The sequence below is a fragment of the Atractosteus spatula genome, chromosome 6 (assembly GCF_055471065.1).
Source record: "Atractosteus spatula isolate fAtrSpa1 chromosome 6, fAtrSpa1.hap1, whole genome shotgun sequence".
Taxonomy (NCBI): Eukaryota; Metazoa; Chordata; class Actinopteri; order Semionotiformes; family Lepisosteidae; genus Atractosteus; species Atractosteus spatula.
The window spans coordinates 31914922-31930920 of NC_142711.1; the positions used below are offsets into that span (position 1 = coordinate 31914922).

At 38.4% G+C, this 15999-nt stretch overlaps 1 protein-coding gene across 1 annotated transcript; it reads right to left on the minus strand.

The window, feature by feature from the left end:
• Positions 1–2852: 2852 nt before the first annotated feature.
• abcb8 (ATP binding cassette subfamily B member 8) lies at positions 2853–15942 on the minus strand. Its single transcript, XM_088918062.1, has 16 exons — positions 15746–15942; positions 14806–15151; positions 14250–14405; positions 13186–13280; positions 11844–11949; positions 10230–10391; positions 9632–9717; positions 9381–9478; positions 8552–8657; positions 8132–8165; positions 6713–6849; positions 6244–6338; positions 5755–5888; positions 5164–5311; positions 4055–4305; positions 2853–3482 (listed from the first exon to the last, which is right to left on the minus strand). The coding sequence occupies exons 1-16, from the start codon at positions 15850–15852 to the stop codon at positions 3399–3401; spliced, it is 2145 nt and encodes a 714-aa protein (XP_088774188.1). The 5' UTR covers positions 15853–15942; the 3' UTR covers positions 2853–3398.
• Positions 15943–15999: the final 57 nt, after the last annotated feature.

Here is a 15999-nt window from a genome sequence, read left to right on the forward strand (position 1 = left end):
TCAGAAACATTGGTGTTACTTTTGTTTCTCGTGTTATATGAAACATTTCAGTAACGTTGACAGTTGGTGACTCCACCCAATTTTATGAGTGCTAAGACCCTTATCCCCCACAACACGGTCTTTTTCAACCTAGAACCACCAGTTCTTCAACCCCAGTGTACATAAGTAATCCTACATAATACATAATATCCCATTATATTACAGCCTATCAAGCTATCCATCTCACACAGCCCATGACTCAGAATATCCAAGGGGCACACACTCATAGACCATATGAACAAGATGGACACAAAAAAGATGGATTTGTCCAGGATCTCTGTTCTCTAAAACCAGCTCAAGTCTGGGCTGGGAGTGCCTCCTTCCACCACAGCGAAGAACGTCTTTGTAATCCTTGGATGGTCTTTGGCATCCTCTTCAGCTTCAGCCATCCTGCACATTGTGGTCTCTCATGTTCCCCTTTGCCCTGGTTTGTCTATGTCCAGTTTTGGGTGGAGGAGAGGAGTAGACAACACTGAAGCCTTCCTCCGCTGCTCGCTAGAGACTCCCTGGTGTCCACATCCTCTCCTAGGTCCACGGCTGCAACCTGTTTCCTCCTCAATTTTTCCATCTTGAACTGTTTTCTGAGTTCTCTTAACTGGGACTTAAGAATCTCTCCTAACCAGGGCTCAGAATTCCTTCTTAAGGGAGGTGGAAGTGTCACAATGATGGCACCTCTGACCTGTGTGTTACAGTAATTAGTGAGTGTGTGGTAAATAATGAGTGTGTACGCTGAGAGGACCTTTGTTCAATGGAAGGAAGCTCAGAGACCAAGGATAGATAATGCATCAACCCTTAGGGAGACATTGGCCATTCTCTGCAAACTTAAAGTCAACTTTGTCCTTGATACCTGTTGGCCCTGCACCCATTTTTTCCACTCAACAATAGCAGAAGTGTATCCTTCTTCCAACCATGTAACATTGCTGTTAAAACACTTTCACTGCCTGTTCAATACTAAATTATTAATACAAGTCTTTATTTAATCAAGATTAGACAACTATAATACTATAGTTAATAATACTACAGTACTATAGTACATGTATTTTAATTGAGGTACTAAACAGACTTCAGTAAGCTCATAATCTAATACAAGTATGTACTTGCATTACCAAAAGTCTGTATTCACACCACCTATACTTAGAAAAAGAAAATGGAATGCTTTATTTTGTCAGTCAGATGAAAATTTGAAAACTGCACTATATTAAAATACACATCTGATTGTAACTCTAACATTTGGAATAAAATAGTATAGACACAACAGAGTAAAATAAAACATAATTATTAAACTGCATTTATATAGCCCTTTTCACTTTAAAGGATCCACCTTAACCACCACTGCAGCAGCACCCACCTGTGTGAAGTCCACATCTGTTATGTTCCAGTAGCACTGCCACTCAACATATCAGGAGGAAACGTGAGAAATAGCTCTACTAATTGAATCAAGAGTTGTGTTAGGCTGTATTGGGTAAGCCTAGAGTAGAGCTGGGGCTCATGAGTTAACACCCTGATCCTACCATGATTGCCACAGGATCATTTAATGGCCAGCAGCCATATCACCCTGCAACTCACAACTGGCAACCTACTGAAACTAAGCAGGTGGGAGCCTAGTCAGTACCTGGATGGGAGACCTCCTGGGAAAAACTGCTGGAAGAGGTGTTAGTGGTCCAGCAGGGGGTGCTTGTCCTGCAGTCTGTGTGGGTCCTAATGCCCCAGTATATTGATGGGGACACTATATTGTAAAAAGGCACCGTCTTTTGGATGAGATGTAAAACCAAGGTCCTGGCTCTCTGTGATCATTAAAAATCCCAGGGCGTCTCTTGAAAAGAGTAGGGGTGTTACCCTGGTGTCCTGGCCAAATTTCCCATTTAGCTCTTTGAGTGGAGTGTCCAGAAAAGTGCTATATAAGCGTGAGCTGTTATTATTATTGTTGTTGTTATTATTATATACATTTGAGAGAAACAAATGTTTAGTATTTTCATTCCAAATGAGTTTACCCCATATACAGTGTCTTGCAAAAGACTCAAACTCAAAAAGGACTTCATAGCTCCTTTTATAGACTAAGGAGCTAAAAAAGCAAGCTGGGAATAAAGTCATTGAAAAACACAGATCAGGAGAAGGGTTCAAAAATCAAAGTCTCTCAATCATCAAGAAATGGAAGGCACTTTGTGGCACCCAGAGAACTTCTGAGATCAGGTTGTATATTCATACTGAGCAGATGAGCAAGGGATGCTACCACGAGGTCAATGGCAACTTTGAACGAACTTCAAGGCTCAATGGCTTAGATAGGACAAAATGAGTAGTGATGAGTGAAGAAAAAATAGATGGAACAAAACACAAGCAAATCTTAGAAGAAAACCTGCCTTAATCTACTAAAGACTTAAACAAGATATTGGATGACAGGTCATTTTTCAGCAGGATAATTGAAAGAATTGCAATTGCAAAAGAATTGCTGCCAAAGATGCTTCCGCCAAATATTGAATTCATGGGGCTGAATACTTAGATTTTATTTATTTTTTTATTTTTTTGTTTTAGTTTTTGCTGACATTTACAGTAGCTTAACCCTAGACATCTTCTGTATCAGCACTGCTATTTTAAAAAATAGAACTTTTTACTGTACTGTATATCCATTTTTATTTCACAAAATGGGACACCACAAGGAGCGTCTGAATACTTTTGCAAGGTCCTGTACACACACTATGTCATTGGTCTGTTAAGTGGAGGTAGATGCTAATTCTAACTCCTTAAGGTAGTTTCCCGTCCTTCAAGATCTCATTACTGTACTTTAAACACGATGGTCCTGTAAATGTAATACAAAGTCAAAGGAATAATTTTATTTTTTTCCAAAATTACACAACACCTAACTTCTTAGGGTTGAAAAAATTGTCAAGTTTGATTATCCAAAAAAACACCAGAAAATAAAGCAAAGCTCAAGCAATAATTCCTCCTGTTCAATGGTTTTCATAAATTACTGCTGACAAACTCCTGTAGTGCTATCATCGCTGTCTGATTTTAAGGGATATACCTTCTTTTATAGTTCAAAAATTATAATCAGTATTGTACAAACTTTTTAACCTCATGATTATCTACAGATCAGTAAAAGCCAATCTCACATTAAACTAGATCATCAAACATTTCCAATGATATTTCAAAACTTTAAGAAGAATGTGTTTTTGGATAAACATTCTCACAGCAGGTAGAAATTTTACTGCTCAGATTTTCTCATCATGGTCAATAATTTCTTACAAGATTGTAAGATATGAACTGTCAGTAAGAGAAATCAATCTGAAAAGAAATTGATTTAGAAGGCAAATACAAAGAACAACTGTTGATTAAAATCTTCTGTAGACTATGCTACTTTAGATTCATTTCTTTCCCTCGGTCCTCTGTCTTTGAGTCAGATCTGCGTACAGTCCACCTTTCTTCAGAAGTTCAGAATGTGTACCAGCCTTAGGAAAGACAAAAACAGAACAAAGACTCTTTTTCAGTGTTGCAAGATGAAGACATTAAGCAAACCACACAATGTTCAGTCTAAAGTTGGACTGAAAGTGGTTATTAAAGCAGTTAAGGTTTAAACTAATCTTCTTCTAATTAATTAAATTTATCCAACAGCCATTCTTGGATTTACGCCTATCAGTACAATCTTGTTTTAAGAAAACATTTACTTCAGTCTTTAGAGAATATTACAGATCCTCTCAGTTCTAGAAGTATGAGCTTGTCAGAGTTAAGACAATATTTGATATTCGAATCACAAATTAATCATGTCCCTGAAATTAGGAATTAGTTTTGTCTTTCTATTCTGTAAAAACCCTGATGTTTAACAAATCCTTTAGTTGAGATATGTTATCTTGTCCATGAGCACAGTTTTTTGGGAACAAGTACTCATTTTTTCAATACGGTATCTCCTGTACCCCGAATTACACAGTCTTTACTGATCCCCCAAGTCTACAGCTAAAAAGAACAGTGCGATTCAGTTTTATTCTTTGTTAACCTCGACTGAGAAACTTTCTGCCCCTCTTACCTCCGTGACACGCCCGTTGCTCAACACGCAGATGAGGTCGGCTCCCTGGATGGTACTCAGGCGGTGAGCAATGATGAGCACCGTGCGGCCAGAGGTGACCCGATCGAGCGCCTCCTGCACCACCCGCTCCGACTCTGCGTCCAGTGCACTGGTGGCCTCATCCAGGATCAGTATGCTGGGGTTCTTAATGAGGGCTCGGGCTATCGCAATACGCTGTTTCTGTCCTCCGGATAATGTCACTCCACGCTCACCTGGAATCCATATTTATCATTATCATCATCATAAACAAGGGTGGCATGATGGCACAGTGGTTAACATTGCAGCCCCACAGTGCATTTGCCCTGGGTTCAGTTCAGCAGCTGGGGTGCTATCTGCATGGAGTTCGTATGTTCTCCCCAGGTTTGCGCGAGTTTCTTCTGGGTGCTCTTCTTTCCTCCCACTAGTCTAAAAACATACTGTTAGTTTAATTCCCTTATGATGATTCATCCATTCACCCATTTTCTAACTGCTTACAATTCAGGGTAGTGGGGGATCTGAGTCGGAGCCTATCCCAGCAGGCAACAGGTGCAAAGCAGGGTATATCTTGGACAGGATTCCAGTCCATCACAAGGCAGACACACAGACAGATGCAGACACTTACGCTTAGGGGCAATTCCCAGATGCCAATTAACTTACCAGTATGTTTTTGGACTGTGGGAGGAAACTTGAGTAAATGGAGGAAACCAACATGAACACAGGGAGAACATACAGTATAAACTCCACACAGATAGTACCCTAGGCCCAAAATTGAGCCCAAGGCCACAGTGCAGTAAGGCAGAAACAACTTTGCCACCGAAAACATCACATATTTGATTTATAAGATATAAGTATAAGATTTCAGCTTAAAGAAACCCCAAACTGTTTTAGTTTCACTGCATTATTTTAAAATAATATTCTTCATGAAAGATTTAGATATGAATGCAACTTAAAAGTGAACAAAGAACATGAAACATTCTGTGTTTGTGTGGAGGGAAAACAGTTTTAATTTAGCCTGAAGACAAAAATACACCCTTTGTAGAGGTCAAAACTAAAAATCACAATACGTTTTAAATTTGGTTAACTTTGCTTACCAACCACTGTGTCGTAGCCATCAGGGAAACTGGAGATAAAGCTGTGGGCGTTTGCTTGCTTGGCAGCAGAAATGACTTCAGCATCAGTGGCTTCAGGTTTGCCAAAGCGGATGTTCTCCATGACAGACGTTCCAAACAGAACAGGCTCCTGGAAATGTTTAAGAAATTAAGGGAACATTTGAAATAGGTCATAGACAACCTTCAGGAATATTTGATATCATTTGCTCTCAGTGTGTTTGGCTTTAGGAATGTATTTTAGGATATAATTGGACAGTACAGGTTACCCTTTTTTGTTTCTCTTCTTCTCTGGCTTGTAAATTACTTAAAACATTATGTCTGTAGTGCACTATAATAATGAACATACAGTAAACACAAACACAGAGGACCTAGCCACATGGGCAGCTTCCCACATGCATTTCAAATACAACTGAAAGTATGCAGACCTTTTTCTCTAAAGAATACTTATGTTCAAAGTCTAAGGAAATCAGTAGCTCTAGTACTATCCTTCCAAAAAGCTGATATTGCTCAATATGTTGTGTGTATAATTTAATTCATTACTCTCTTTCGGGAACATTTCTTGTGATGTGTTACCTGGTTGATGAATCCAATAGCCTGTCCTCTAAGCCAGGATGGATCAAGGGTTCTGATGTCCAGCCCATCCAGTGTGACAACACCACTGCTGGGGTCATAAAATCGCTCCAACAGAGCTGCCACTGTGGATTTACCTGGGCAAGAGTGCATACAGGTTCATTTATACATCACTTTTCTGCAGAATATTTTCTAGTGAAACTCAAAGAAGTCTAAATAACAGCTTTTAATCTTTGCATTTTTCATCCTAACTACACCATAACTAAAGCACAACAATCAGGAGTGCAAGTCAAAATCTCTACAACAAGTTTCATTAATAATAGAATGATTGAATCTATGCATTTAATTGATTTTTTTCTCAATTAACTATTGTTTATTCAGATTTACTGTATTCCATCCCGTCTGCTTTCATGCATATTATAGTGCTGAGCTGATGGCGTTAATAAAATAAAACAGCAAAAAACAACAAAAAAACACCTCAAATACTGTTACCTCCTCCAGATTCTCCTACAATGGCCACCGTCTTACATGGGGGAAGGACCAGGCTGAAGTTCTTCAGGACCTGATGACCTGGTCTGGTTGGATAGCTAAACAACAAATTACATCAGAAAACTATTAGTCCTTCCATTCCTCTGCCAGCCTGGGTGATCCCAGATCATTCTTTTATTTCTATGAGTGGATCACCATGAGTTTCAGTAACCACCAGGGAGATTAAAAAATTCAGTTTTCAAATCTGCCAAAATTTGCATCAGTATAAACCCAGAGCCAAGGACTATAGTGTGTACATTTAAATTGCTAATTATTGGGTAATGTGGTTTCAGGGAATAAACTGCAACAAAGCCAGTACCGCTGCTTTATTTTTTTCCATTTTGAGGTGATACTTTGTTTTGTTGTTTTAAGGGTACACATGCTGTACTGTACGTGGCAGAAGTTCTTTTCTGAGCAGCATTTGATGCCTCACCTGAAGGAAATGTCTCTGAAGTGGATCCTACCAACCAAAGAGTGGTAGGGGATTCTGGCTCCCCCATTCAGTGGAATGGTGGGCTCCAGTGTGAGGTACTCAAACACCCTGGCTCCAGCACTCATACCTCGTACAACCTGAAAAACAGAGGGAGCTGCATTATAAAGAAACAAAATGGAGCCATTATTTTTTTTCCTTCTTTGGCTAGACATGAACCAATTTCTGAGCTCTAACTTCTAAAACATTTTATGGCCAGCCCATACATGACCAGGTATATTTAAGTCACCATATAAAACCATACACAATGTAAATGTCACTGTATTTCATAAGGGAAAAAGGGTTGCTTATACGGGTTAACTTTCAAAAGGCAGGAAGATCCTTCCTGGAATTTTTCTGACACATTCTTCAGGGCCTCCTGAGTGGCACAACCAGCAAAGGTGCTCACAATTAAAAGATAAGCTCTACAATCGCAGGTTCGAGCCTCAGTCATAACACTAGCCAACTGTGTCTGGAAGTCCCCAAGAGCTGGCCCACAACTGGCTGAGCTCTGCCAAAGGTAGGGTAGGATTAGTTGGTCAACGATCTCATAGGAACACATGCATATGATGCCATCTGTAAGGGACACACCTCTCCTCCAACTGATGCTTAACCTTCCCTACAGGAATGTGATGCTTATGATGTGTTAAAAGAGTGTCTCAAATATTGCCAGGTTACACCAGTCTGCCTACACATCCTTTTGATCCCCTTTGTGCAAGGGGTTAACAGCCAGTTGGTATGTGCACCACAGTGCGATTAATTGTGTAAAATTTTGATAAAGAAGCATGTTCTCCAGTATGGTACAAGCTAAAAGTCTCCTAAACTGGCATGATGACACTGATTGTAGAACTGATGTGGAACACACATGCATTAAGCCTCATATTTGGGGACTGTTTTATAAAAGCAATAAGGCACTTGAGGCCAGTGCTATATTGTGAGTATAGTCACAGTTAAAAGGGTTGCCCATCCACTTCGCATTGGGCCTAACAATGCCTTTTAATTGTGACTATATTCATGATATAGCACAGCCTCTCGTGCCTTATTGCTTAATTATAGCCACACCACAGTCCAGAAGCAAACTGACAACCACACTCACACATACTGTAGGTAACAGTCCTATTAAACATATCCTCTGTACAATACAATTACAAAACAACACCAGTACCAAATTCAGTAGCAATTACAAGCATATAAACATAAAGAAGAGAAAGGACATTTCTAGATAAATATCTTGTTTATACATTTCCTCTTCAACTGCACAGTTGAATTCATTCATTGATTTAACTGCAAGCTCAGTAATCCGGTGCTCAAACACACTCAAGAAATGCAGTGTACATTGTCTTATAAAATTGCCCCGCTGCCTCTTGAAAACTTTATACTCACTTGTCCAAACAGGACAGAGATACTGGCCATGGACCTACAAAGGAAACAAGATATGTTATGATTACTGCAACATTTGGAATAAACTTTACTTCTCAAGACAGCATGGCTATTATTAGCAATGCAGTATTTAGATAATATCAGTGCTTTTAATTAAGAAAAAGTGAAGACTTCATACTATGGTACTTAAAACATACTTGAAAAGTAGAAATCTGATTCACTAATTTGCATGTACAGAGCATATACCTTATCTGCCTGAAATCTATATGGATTGCTCTTCTGATCAGCTTACTAGTGATAAGTACATGAAATATATACTTCTTTTATAAAACAGATATTTCACCCTTGAACGTATGGCTGCTTAATTAAAATAATAATAATACTGATTAAGTTAGGAAAGAGGACCTTAGGAGGCCAGCTAACCTCTGCACTGTTTGCGAAGCAACCAGAAAAGACATGAGATCGCCAGGGGTCATCTCATCACCAGCCACTAAGGCCCCACCTGCAAAAATGGTGCCAAGCACAATGCCTGACACAAAATGAAAGCAGGTTACTAAATAAGACATTTTTTGATGACATGTAATTCCTTCTTGGGTGGTGACCATAGTTTATTAACCTACCAATGTATAATGGTTATATAAACTGCTTAGATGGTTTATTTAGAGATATCTACCTTCTAGATTGACCACTGTCCTGAAGTACAGATTTTGTGACCATTTGGCATCATTTTATTTCTGCACCACTGTAAGGCTGTGATCACACTCATCACAAACCAAATAGTGTAAAAAGGCAAACAATCAGCAGATGCCACAGTAGGGTAATGCAGGACAAATATTAACAATGTGGATGATCAGAGTAATAGCAAGGTTAAAAGAAAGAAATATAGTCACAAAGACAGAGAGATACTGTATAATTAAAATTATTTAGTCATACTATCAAAAGAAAACCTGATGGAATATATACAGCATATTTGTTTTAAATGACAATTTATAATGGCCAGGTCAGCTCATCTAGAGCTCAAGATTCAAAGACTCAAGAACTACACCATGTTCTTCTCATTTACTATTCGAAAAGCATTGTTTGTAAGAGTCGGTTAATGTCCACTGGCCATTCATTTTAAGATTGCATCCATTTGTTTTTTATTTCTTTTGGTCATGCCTTATTCTCAGCTCTTAGCTGATCTACCAATAACATGGTTCACACACTCCTGAGTAATTCTGAGCATTCCCAGCACTTGCTTTATCTCACTTACAGTTCAGGACGATGTTTGACAGCCCCTGAAACACTGCAATTCCCATTCCCAGAGCCTCATTCATGTCGCATGACTTGTCAACCTCCGCAGAGTACAGCCTGCAAGATGCACAAGTAAAAAAGCACAATGGTGGGTAGCGGGACTGCTGATTCATGGTGCTTGAGATGGACAAAAACTGGCAAAAAATTCCACTCCACTCATGTGGCTTTACTATAAATTAAAAAAGAATTATAAAAATGAGTCCTTCTTACTGTGCCTCTCGGTTTTCCATGGCAAAGGCTCTCACTGTGCGAACATTGCCCAGGGCCTCATCTGCCACTCCTGTAGCTCTGGCAACCTGTGGAAAACGCATATCCAGAGGGAAACACTAAATAACGTAGCAATAACGAACAGCAGATACTCCATACTCCACACTTCATATTTGTTGGCAGTCAATTAATTCTTACTGGATAAGAAGACAGAAGTGGAGGAGTGTACTAACTTAGACAGCAATAACACTGTACAGGAGTGGCCAGCTCTTGTCCTGAAGAGTCACAGTTTCATAGCTTTGATTTATTTCATTTCGACCACTAAATAAGGGAATTGTTAAATTAAGTACTTAAAAGGGCCATTTTAAAATTAAAATAATAAGCAGCTTTAGATTTCATGTTAGCCATTCTTGGCTTAAAACATTCACCTACTAATGTGATGATTTAAGCACAATTTAAATCACTGCAATAGTTTAGTTCAAGGACTTAAACTGCCAATACTGGTCGTAGTATCATTTTACATTTTACAAACATTTACATAAATTTTACATGTAAAATTAGGCAGGCTTAATAATAATAGCAATAATTTGTCCCTGCTTACCTGTTCCTGGGCTTTTCTGGACAGTCGTCGCAGGAATGATCCAATGAGAGCCCCAGCCCCCACCAGGCACGGCATTACCACTACGGTTAGGCCTGTGAGTTTGGGGGAGATCAGGTACAGGGACACAAAGCACCCCGCTGTCTGTGTGATACTGCGCAAACCCTGCAGAATCACAACACCACTGGATTTAGGGGAAAGAGGCTTCTAAGCACATGGCAAATGTCCAAGGCTTAAGGACAGGTGTGAGTTAAACCATAATCATAATTTCTAATAAGAGTCAATACTTTTTAAATAAATAATTATTTTACAGTTTTGTGATAAAAATAGCTACCTTAGTTGAAAAAAATTGTGAGAAGTCAAATTATTACTACTAAAAAATTATTTACATTTCTATAGCACTTTTCATTCCAACAGATCACAAATCCAGTATTACAGGGTCACAGTGGTTGGCATTGCTGCCTCACAGCACAAGGGCCCCGGGTTCAATTTCTGGGGTGCTATCTGCAAGAAAGTCTGTATGTTCTCCCCATGTTCATGTGGACTTCATCCAGGTGCTCCAGTTTCCTCTCACAGACAAAAGACAAACTGGTAGGTTAATTGGCTTCTGGTACAATTGGCCCTGGTGTGAGTGTGTGTCTGTGTGTCTATCCTGTGATGGACTGGCGTCCCGTCCCCTCCCCTCCCCCGTGTCCCTGGATTGGATGAAGCAGTTCGAAAATGCACAGATGAATGGATGGATCACAAAGCACATTACACATAGAAGGAGACTCAAACCATTCATCTCAGAAGTGTAGCCATTACACAGCTGCAGATGAACAACACCAGCCAGAGAAATAGCAGGGCCAGACGATACAACCATATATTTTAGAAATGTAAACTCCACTTGATCTCATCTAAAGGATGGTAGCTTGAACAGTGTCTCCAATCAGCATACTGTGGAATTGGTTTGGCCATTCCAGTCAGCAGCAAAAACTTCTACCTATATTAATGAGTAATATACCTTAATTACTCCTCATTTTATGCTGAAATTAGTGTCCATTCACATACAGTAGTCATGAGTATTAAAATAACTGCTATACCACTATCGTGATCCCAAGTGTTGTTTTAGCATATTGACATATATGACATAACCTGGTCAATTAAATTAACATTACTACCTGATCTTGTCAGACCTCAGACGTTAAGCCCCCCCCCCCCCAAAAAAAAAAAACAGGTTGCTGCTCTAAGTTGAGTTAGTGGATGAAAAGATGGCATGAAAAAATTCCCCCTGGACCAGAATTTACAGTACAAAACACATGCCCTAGTGTGTGACAAGTGGCATAAGTCTGTAGAAGGCGCAATCCTTTAAATGAGAAGTTAAAAAAGGTGCTGACTTTTTGGTCATCAGAAGAGAATACAGTAGGTGTATCCCTGGTATCTTGGCAAAACTCGAATATATGTTTGCACAGTCTGACCTACCTAAAGTTCTCCCTTCATTAAACAGGTGAAGGAATTTCTCAAACTTCTCTTTGTGATCTGTGAAATCAGACAATGTAAATGTGGCAAATAACAGCTGCTGTACCATTGCGTTTTTCAAGGGGGAGTAAAAAGGGGGAGATGTGCTATTCACCATACCTGTGAGATGACCAGTTTAAATGAAGACTTAAACTCCTGGATATCAGAAGTCAAACGGTTTACCAGCTGCCCTGTCTTGTTGGCATCAAAGAATGCTACATCTTGTCTAAAAAAAAATAAGAAAAATGAATAGTTAATGAAAATGTTAGACTAGCAACTTCACATAAGAATCAACTAAGTTTGGAATTTTATGATTATGATTTTTGTATTTTTGTAATTTTGTTTACAGGAGTAATTACTGAATTTTACAACAGGAATATGGAAGTACTCTTCCATATTTCTGTGTCTCTGAGATGTTTAATATTGTATTATTACTCTCTATTATCTACAGTATGTCTCTGTGATTCCAGTTACATTATTATTTCTTATCCATGTGGTGGTGCTCGTATCCATGTGACATAAAATATAGGAGATGTATAATAATCTTAAGTACAAGGAATGACAATGAAGAGACAAAAAGGTTAATATATATATCAAGGAGCCTAGCATACACTGACATGTGGGTGCCATGCAAATAAAATGAACTACTAAGACTTAAAACTGTATAAAGACACTATGGATACAGAGAGATATTGTACAATAAATTATGTAAATAATGTTGGTATGCTATGTATTCAACTTTTATAAAGTTTATAACAAGTGGAGTTAGCAATTTACATTACTTGCTTGAGAATTATTAATATTAGTGCAAAACAGTTTCAGAGTTATTGAAGCACATACAAGACTTGCTCCACCTGTTTCACAAGCCTGATGAGTATTTTTCATGTACAGTATATACAGTATGAGAATTGGTAATCTACCCCTCCTCAATCATCACTTGTCTGTGGAGAAGTAGGCTGCCAGTTTGTTATATTTTATTGCAAACCAGGACATCAATATTCAATCTTAACTGCTATGTACCAGTATAAACTAAATGTAACTCAGCAACAGAAATAATTCCTCAACTTATAATACCAGATGACTTAACAAACTGGATGTCTTCCTCCAGAAAGTCAAACTATACACTATAACCCAATTAACAGTATCAGAATGGGTTTTAGTGATGTGTTGTTATGAAGCTGTATTAGCAAGCAACGTAAGACAGCTCACATGTTAACAACAGCAGTTCAGAACACAACAGGCAATGTAATCCTAACTTACAATGTAATTATGCTATAAACATGACAACCATTTTGCTAACCTACAGAGAAGAAACACAAGAGAAAGTACAGGTATGTATGTCTAGTTAACTAAGCTTGAAACAGTTTGAAAGAAATGCAACTAAAGGAGCATTCCTTGAAAGATCTCTTCAGTAACCACTAAGGAACTTTCAAGGCTAGTTTAAGTCTGGCTACAATCCTACCTAAGCAGAGACAAAAACAGAGTCTTTCTCATGTCCGCAGCAACATGTTCCCCCACCCTGGACAGCAGAATGATGTACCCGCAGGTCAGCAGACCCTGGAAACATAAGAAGAATTTCCAAATTCAACCGCTGTAATTGAGAGATAAACTAAAAAGTCTCTCATTATGAGCTAATCATAGTGAAACTCCAATTATTTTTTGGAAATCTAGATCCAGTGGTTCTTCTAGTCTGACCAGTCTGACTCTCAAAAGAGGTTTTGAGTTATTACTGTATTATATATCCCATTTCCACCTGATACAAGGACACAAGTGGAAACTATGTGGAAGAGCATTTAAAACTGAAAACATGAGGCACTTCTTTACCCAGTACTTTGTGGACGTATGGATCAAGCTACTAAGCTATATTACGTTAGAAAAATGTCTGGATAAGATGCTTGGATCAATAATCCACCAACTAATGTGCCAAGTAAAGATCACATTGGAAGGTCATACACGGTTTATGTGTATTATGAAACCAGGGATGTGAAAATGTAACATTTAGTTTCTTTTAGTTAATCAGGGTTATTTAACTTTTAATGCAATTGGTACTTTAATTATCATATAAAGGAGGGCTACTTATGTCTTTTAACCATTCAGACTATATACTATAGTAAATTAGGCAATGGTGTAGGGGTTGATTTTGTTAGATGAAATGTGGCTATTTGTGACGGCTCTCTGCACCAAACATTTGTGAATGGCAAGATCTTATTGTACAATAGAGAGAAAAAAACAGCTGTGCTTAAGGAAAGGCTAAAACTTTGCATGTCTTTAAACATAAGCAAAAAGATCCATATTTGTGAGTTATTTTATTTGTAGTGGATATAACATGTAATCTTCCTAGATCTTGATGTGGAAAATCTGAGTCAAATATTGCAGTAAATGTCAGAGGCTGCAGCTATTTCTGAAGACAGTATTACAGTACACTATTACACTAACAGTAAACACTAAAACATCCATTATATAACCATTTTTCACACAAACTACAGCACAACCAGTTCTACTGCCACACACAATTAGACAGCTTACCTGAAGGCCATAAAGTCCCAGCAGTTTTATGGCAGGACGCTTCACTTCATTAAGATAGTTCCCGATGTGGTCTCTCATATACCTGGCCACCACATTCACCAAATCTCCCAGCATCAGTGGGATCTGAATATTCAAGATTGCTGCACCAAATGCCAACTAGAAAGAAACACACAAACTTGATAATAACAAGCTTCAGTATTGCTTCATTACCGCAAGTCTATTCAATGAATTGCATCAAGTGACAAAACACTTCTGATCCATTTATATCAGTGTTGTCATCTCTGCAAAACTGATTAACAACCAATAATTAAATACCCAAATGTTAACATGGGCATGTAGAGTACATTTTATCACTGAGGTCAATGTACAGTTTGTTAAAACTATCAACTTGTCATCATCAACTGTATGCAATATATAGCAAAAATCAAGTAATGAAACCCTCCACTTCTTTTACATCTCTGAAGACAATACTCAGGTAGATATTAACTGTAGAAATTAATAACTTAATTAAAACTACTTCACTTCTAAGAAGACAGCTTTTTGGGTTCATACTTACAACAACTGCACCCAACAGTGCCAACAGCTGGGGCCTAAGAAACTTCCAAAGCACTGTCCAGCTGAACTCTGGTTCAGTTTCGTGAGGGTGTGTTGGCTGTGACAACTCATTATTATTGAGGTCCACTTGACAGTAGGCAACACAGCTGTACAGCTTTGCTGAGATGGTGAGGACTGCTGGACCCACCACAAAGCCCAGAGCCTGGTGAGTCTTGGGAGCTCTCAGCTTTTGTTCAGCTGCTTTTCTGAAGGCTCTCCGAGCCTGATGCCAGAAGCGGACCAAGGTGTTGCAGGGGCATAATTTACAGTTACTTCGACTGGGAAGTTGAGTCCAAACTGTGCCATAACTAAATTGGGACATAAAATATAAAATAAACTTCAAGAGACTGCTATGCAGTTGGATTCCACACACTTGAAATTTTCAGGATCCCTTAAATTACGTTTTTATTTAATTTATGAATAATGACAAGAATCATAAACGCATACACTATAAGGGAACATCGCGGTGCTGTGGTTACATAACGCTACATGTTACAGGCTGCAATTATTTGTTTTTATCTCTACATCAGGTGACACACCGCTATTATAACAAAATGATTTTATAACTTTAGAATAACAAGTACAAATACACAATTAAATTGGAGGCACCGTTTCCTTATTGAGAACGGTCTCATATTTGAGTTAGAGTTAAATTTTAAATTTTGTTTTTTAAAAAAAAATAATGAAACCTTCCAGCAAACATTAAAAATAAAACACAAAACACCGTTTAGAAAAGTGGCAAACATTTCCCACTGTACTGTACATGCTTGTTATTGAGCAAGTGTCTTTGGGAGTTGTAGTCCTTTCTTTTGACTGTGTTGGTGCCCAAACCTTGACAGAAACAATAAAAAACACCAGTTCCCAAGATACGCTGCGAAGAAACCAAATTCCCTTTTGCTTACCTATTGTAGCTCCTTAAATATCTTGTTTTGTTGAATCGAAAATAGAAAGTACGCAGAGGAACAGCTGTCCTGCTACTAACATTGTTGTTTACTAAAAGGTAAAACATATTTCAATTATTCTGTATCCAAGCTTTATAAATTTGAAGCAAAACCCTTATTCATTTAGATCTTCCTCTATATGGGCGCAGACATCTTACTTTTACCCATAATTCCATTTGTCATGTGCAAATGTATGAGTTTTGTTTTCTAACATC

What these genes read in the sequence shown, in the direction of transcription:
- abcb8 (XM_088918062.1), bottom strand. Translation starts at nt 15,852, where the DNA reads ATGTTTTACCTTTTAGTAAACAACAATGTTAGTAGCAGGACAGCTGTT. An exon ending in CACTGTTGGGTGCAGTTGTT is followed by an intron (nt 14,406 to 14,805) that starts GTAAGTATGAAC and finishes GTTTCTTTCTAG; the next exon opens with TTGGCATTTGGTGCAGCAAT. An exon ending in GCTTCGCAAACAGTGCAGAG is followed by an intron (nt 8,166 to 8,551) that starts GTTAGCTGGCCT and finishes TTTCCTTTGTAG; the next exon opens with GTCCATGGCCAGTATCTCTG.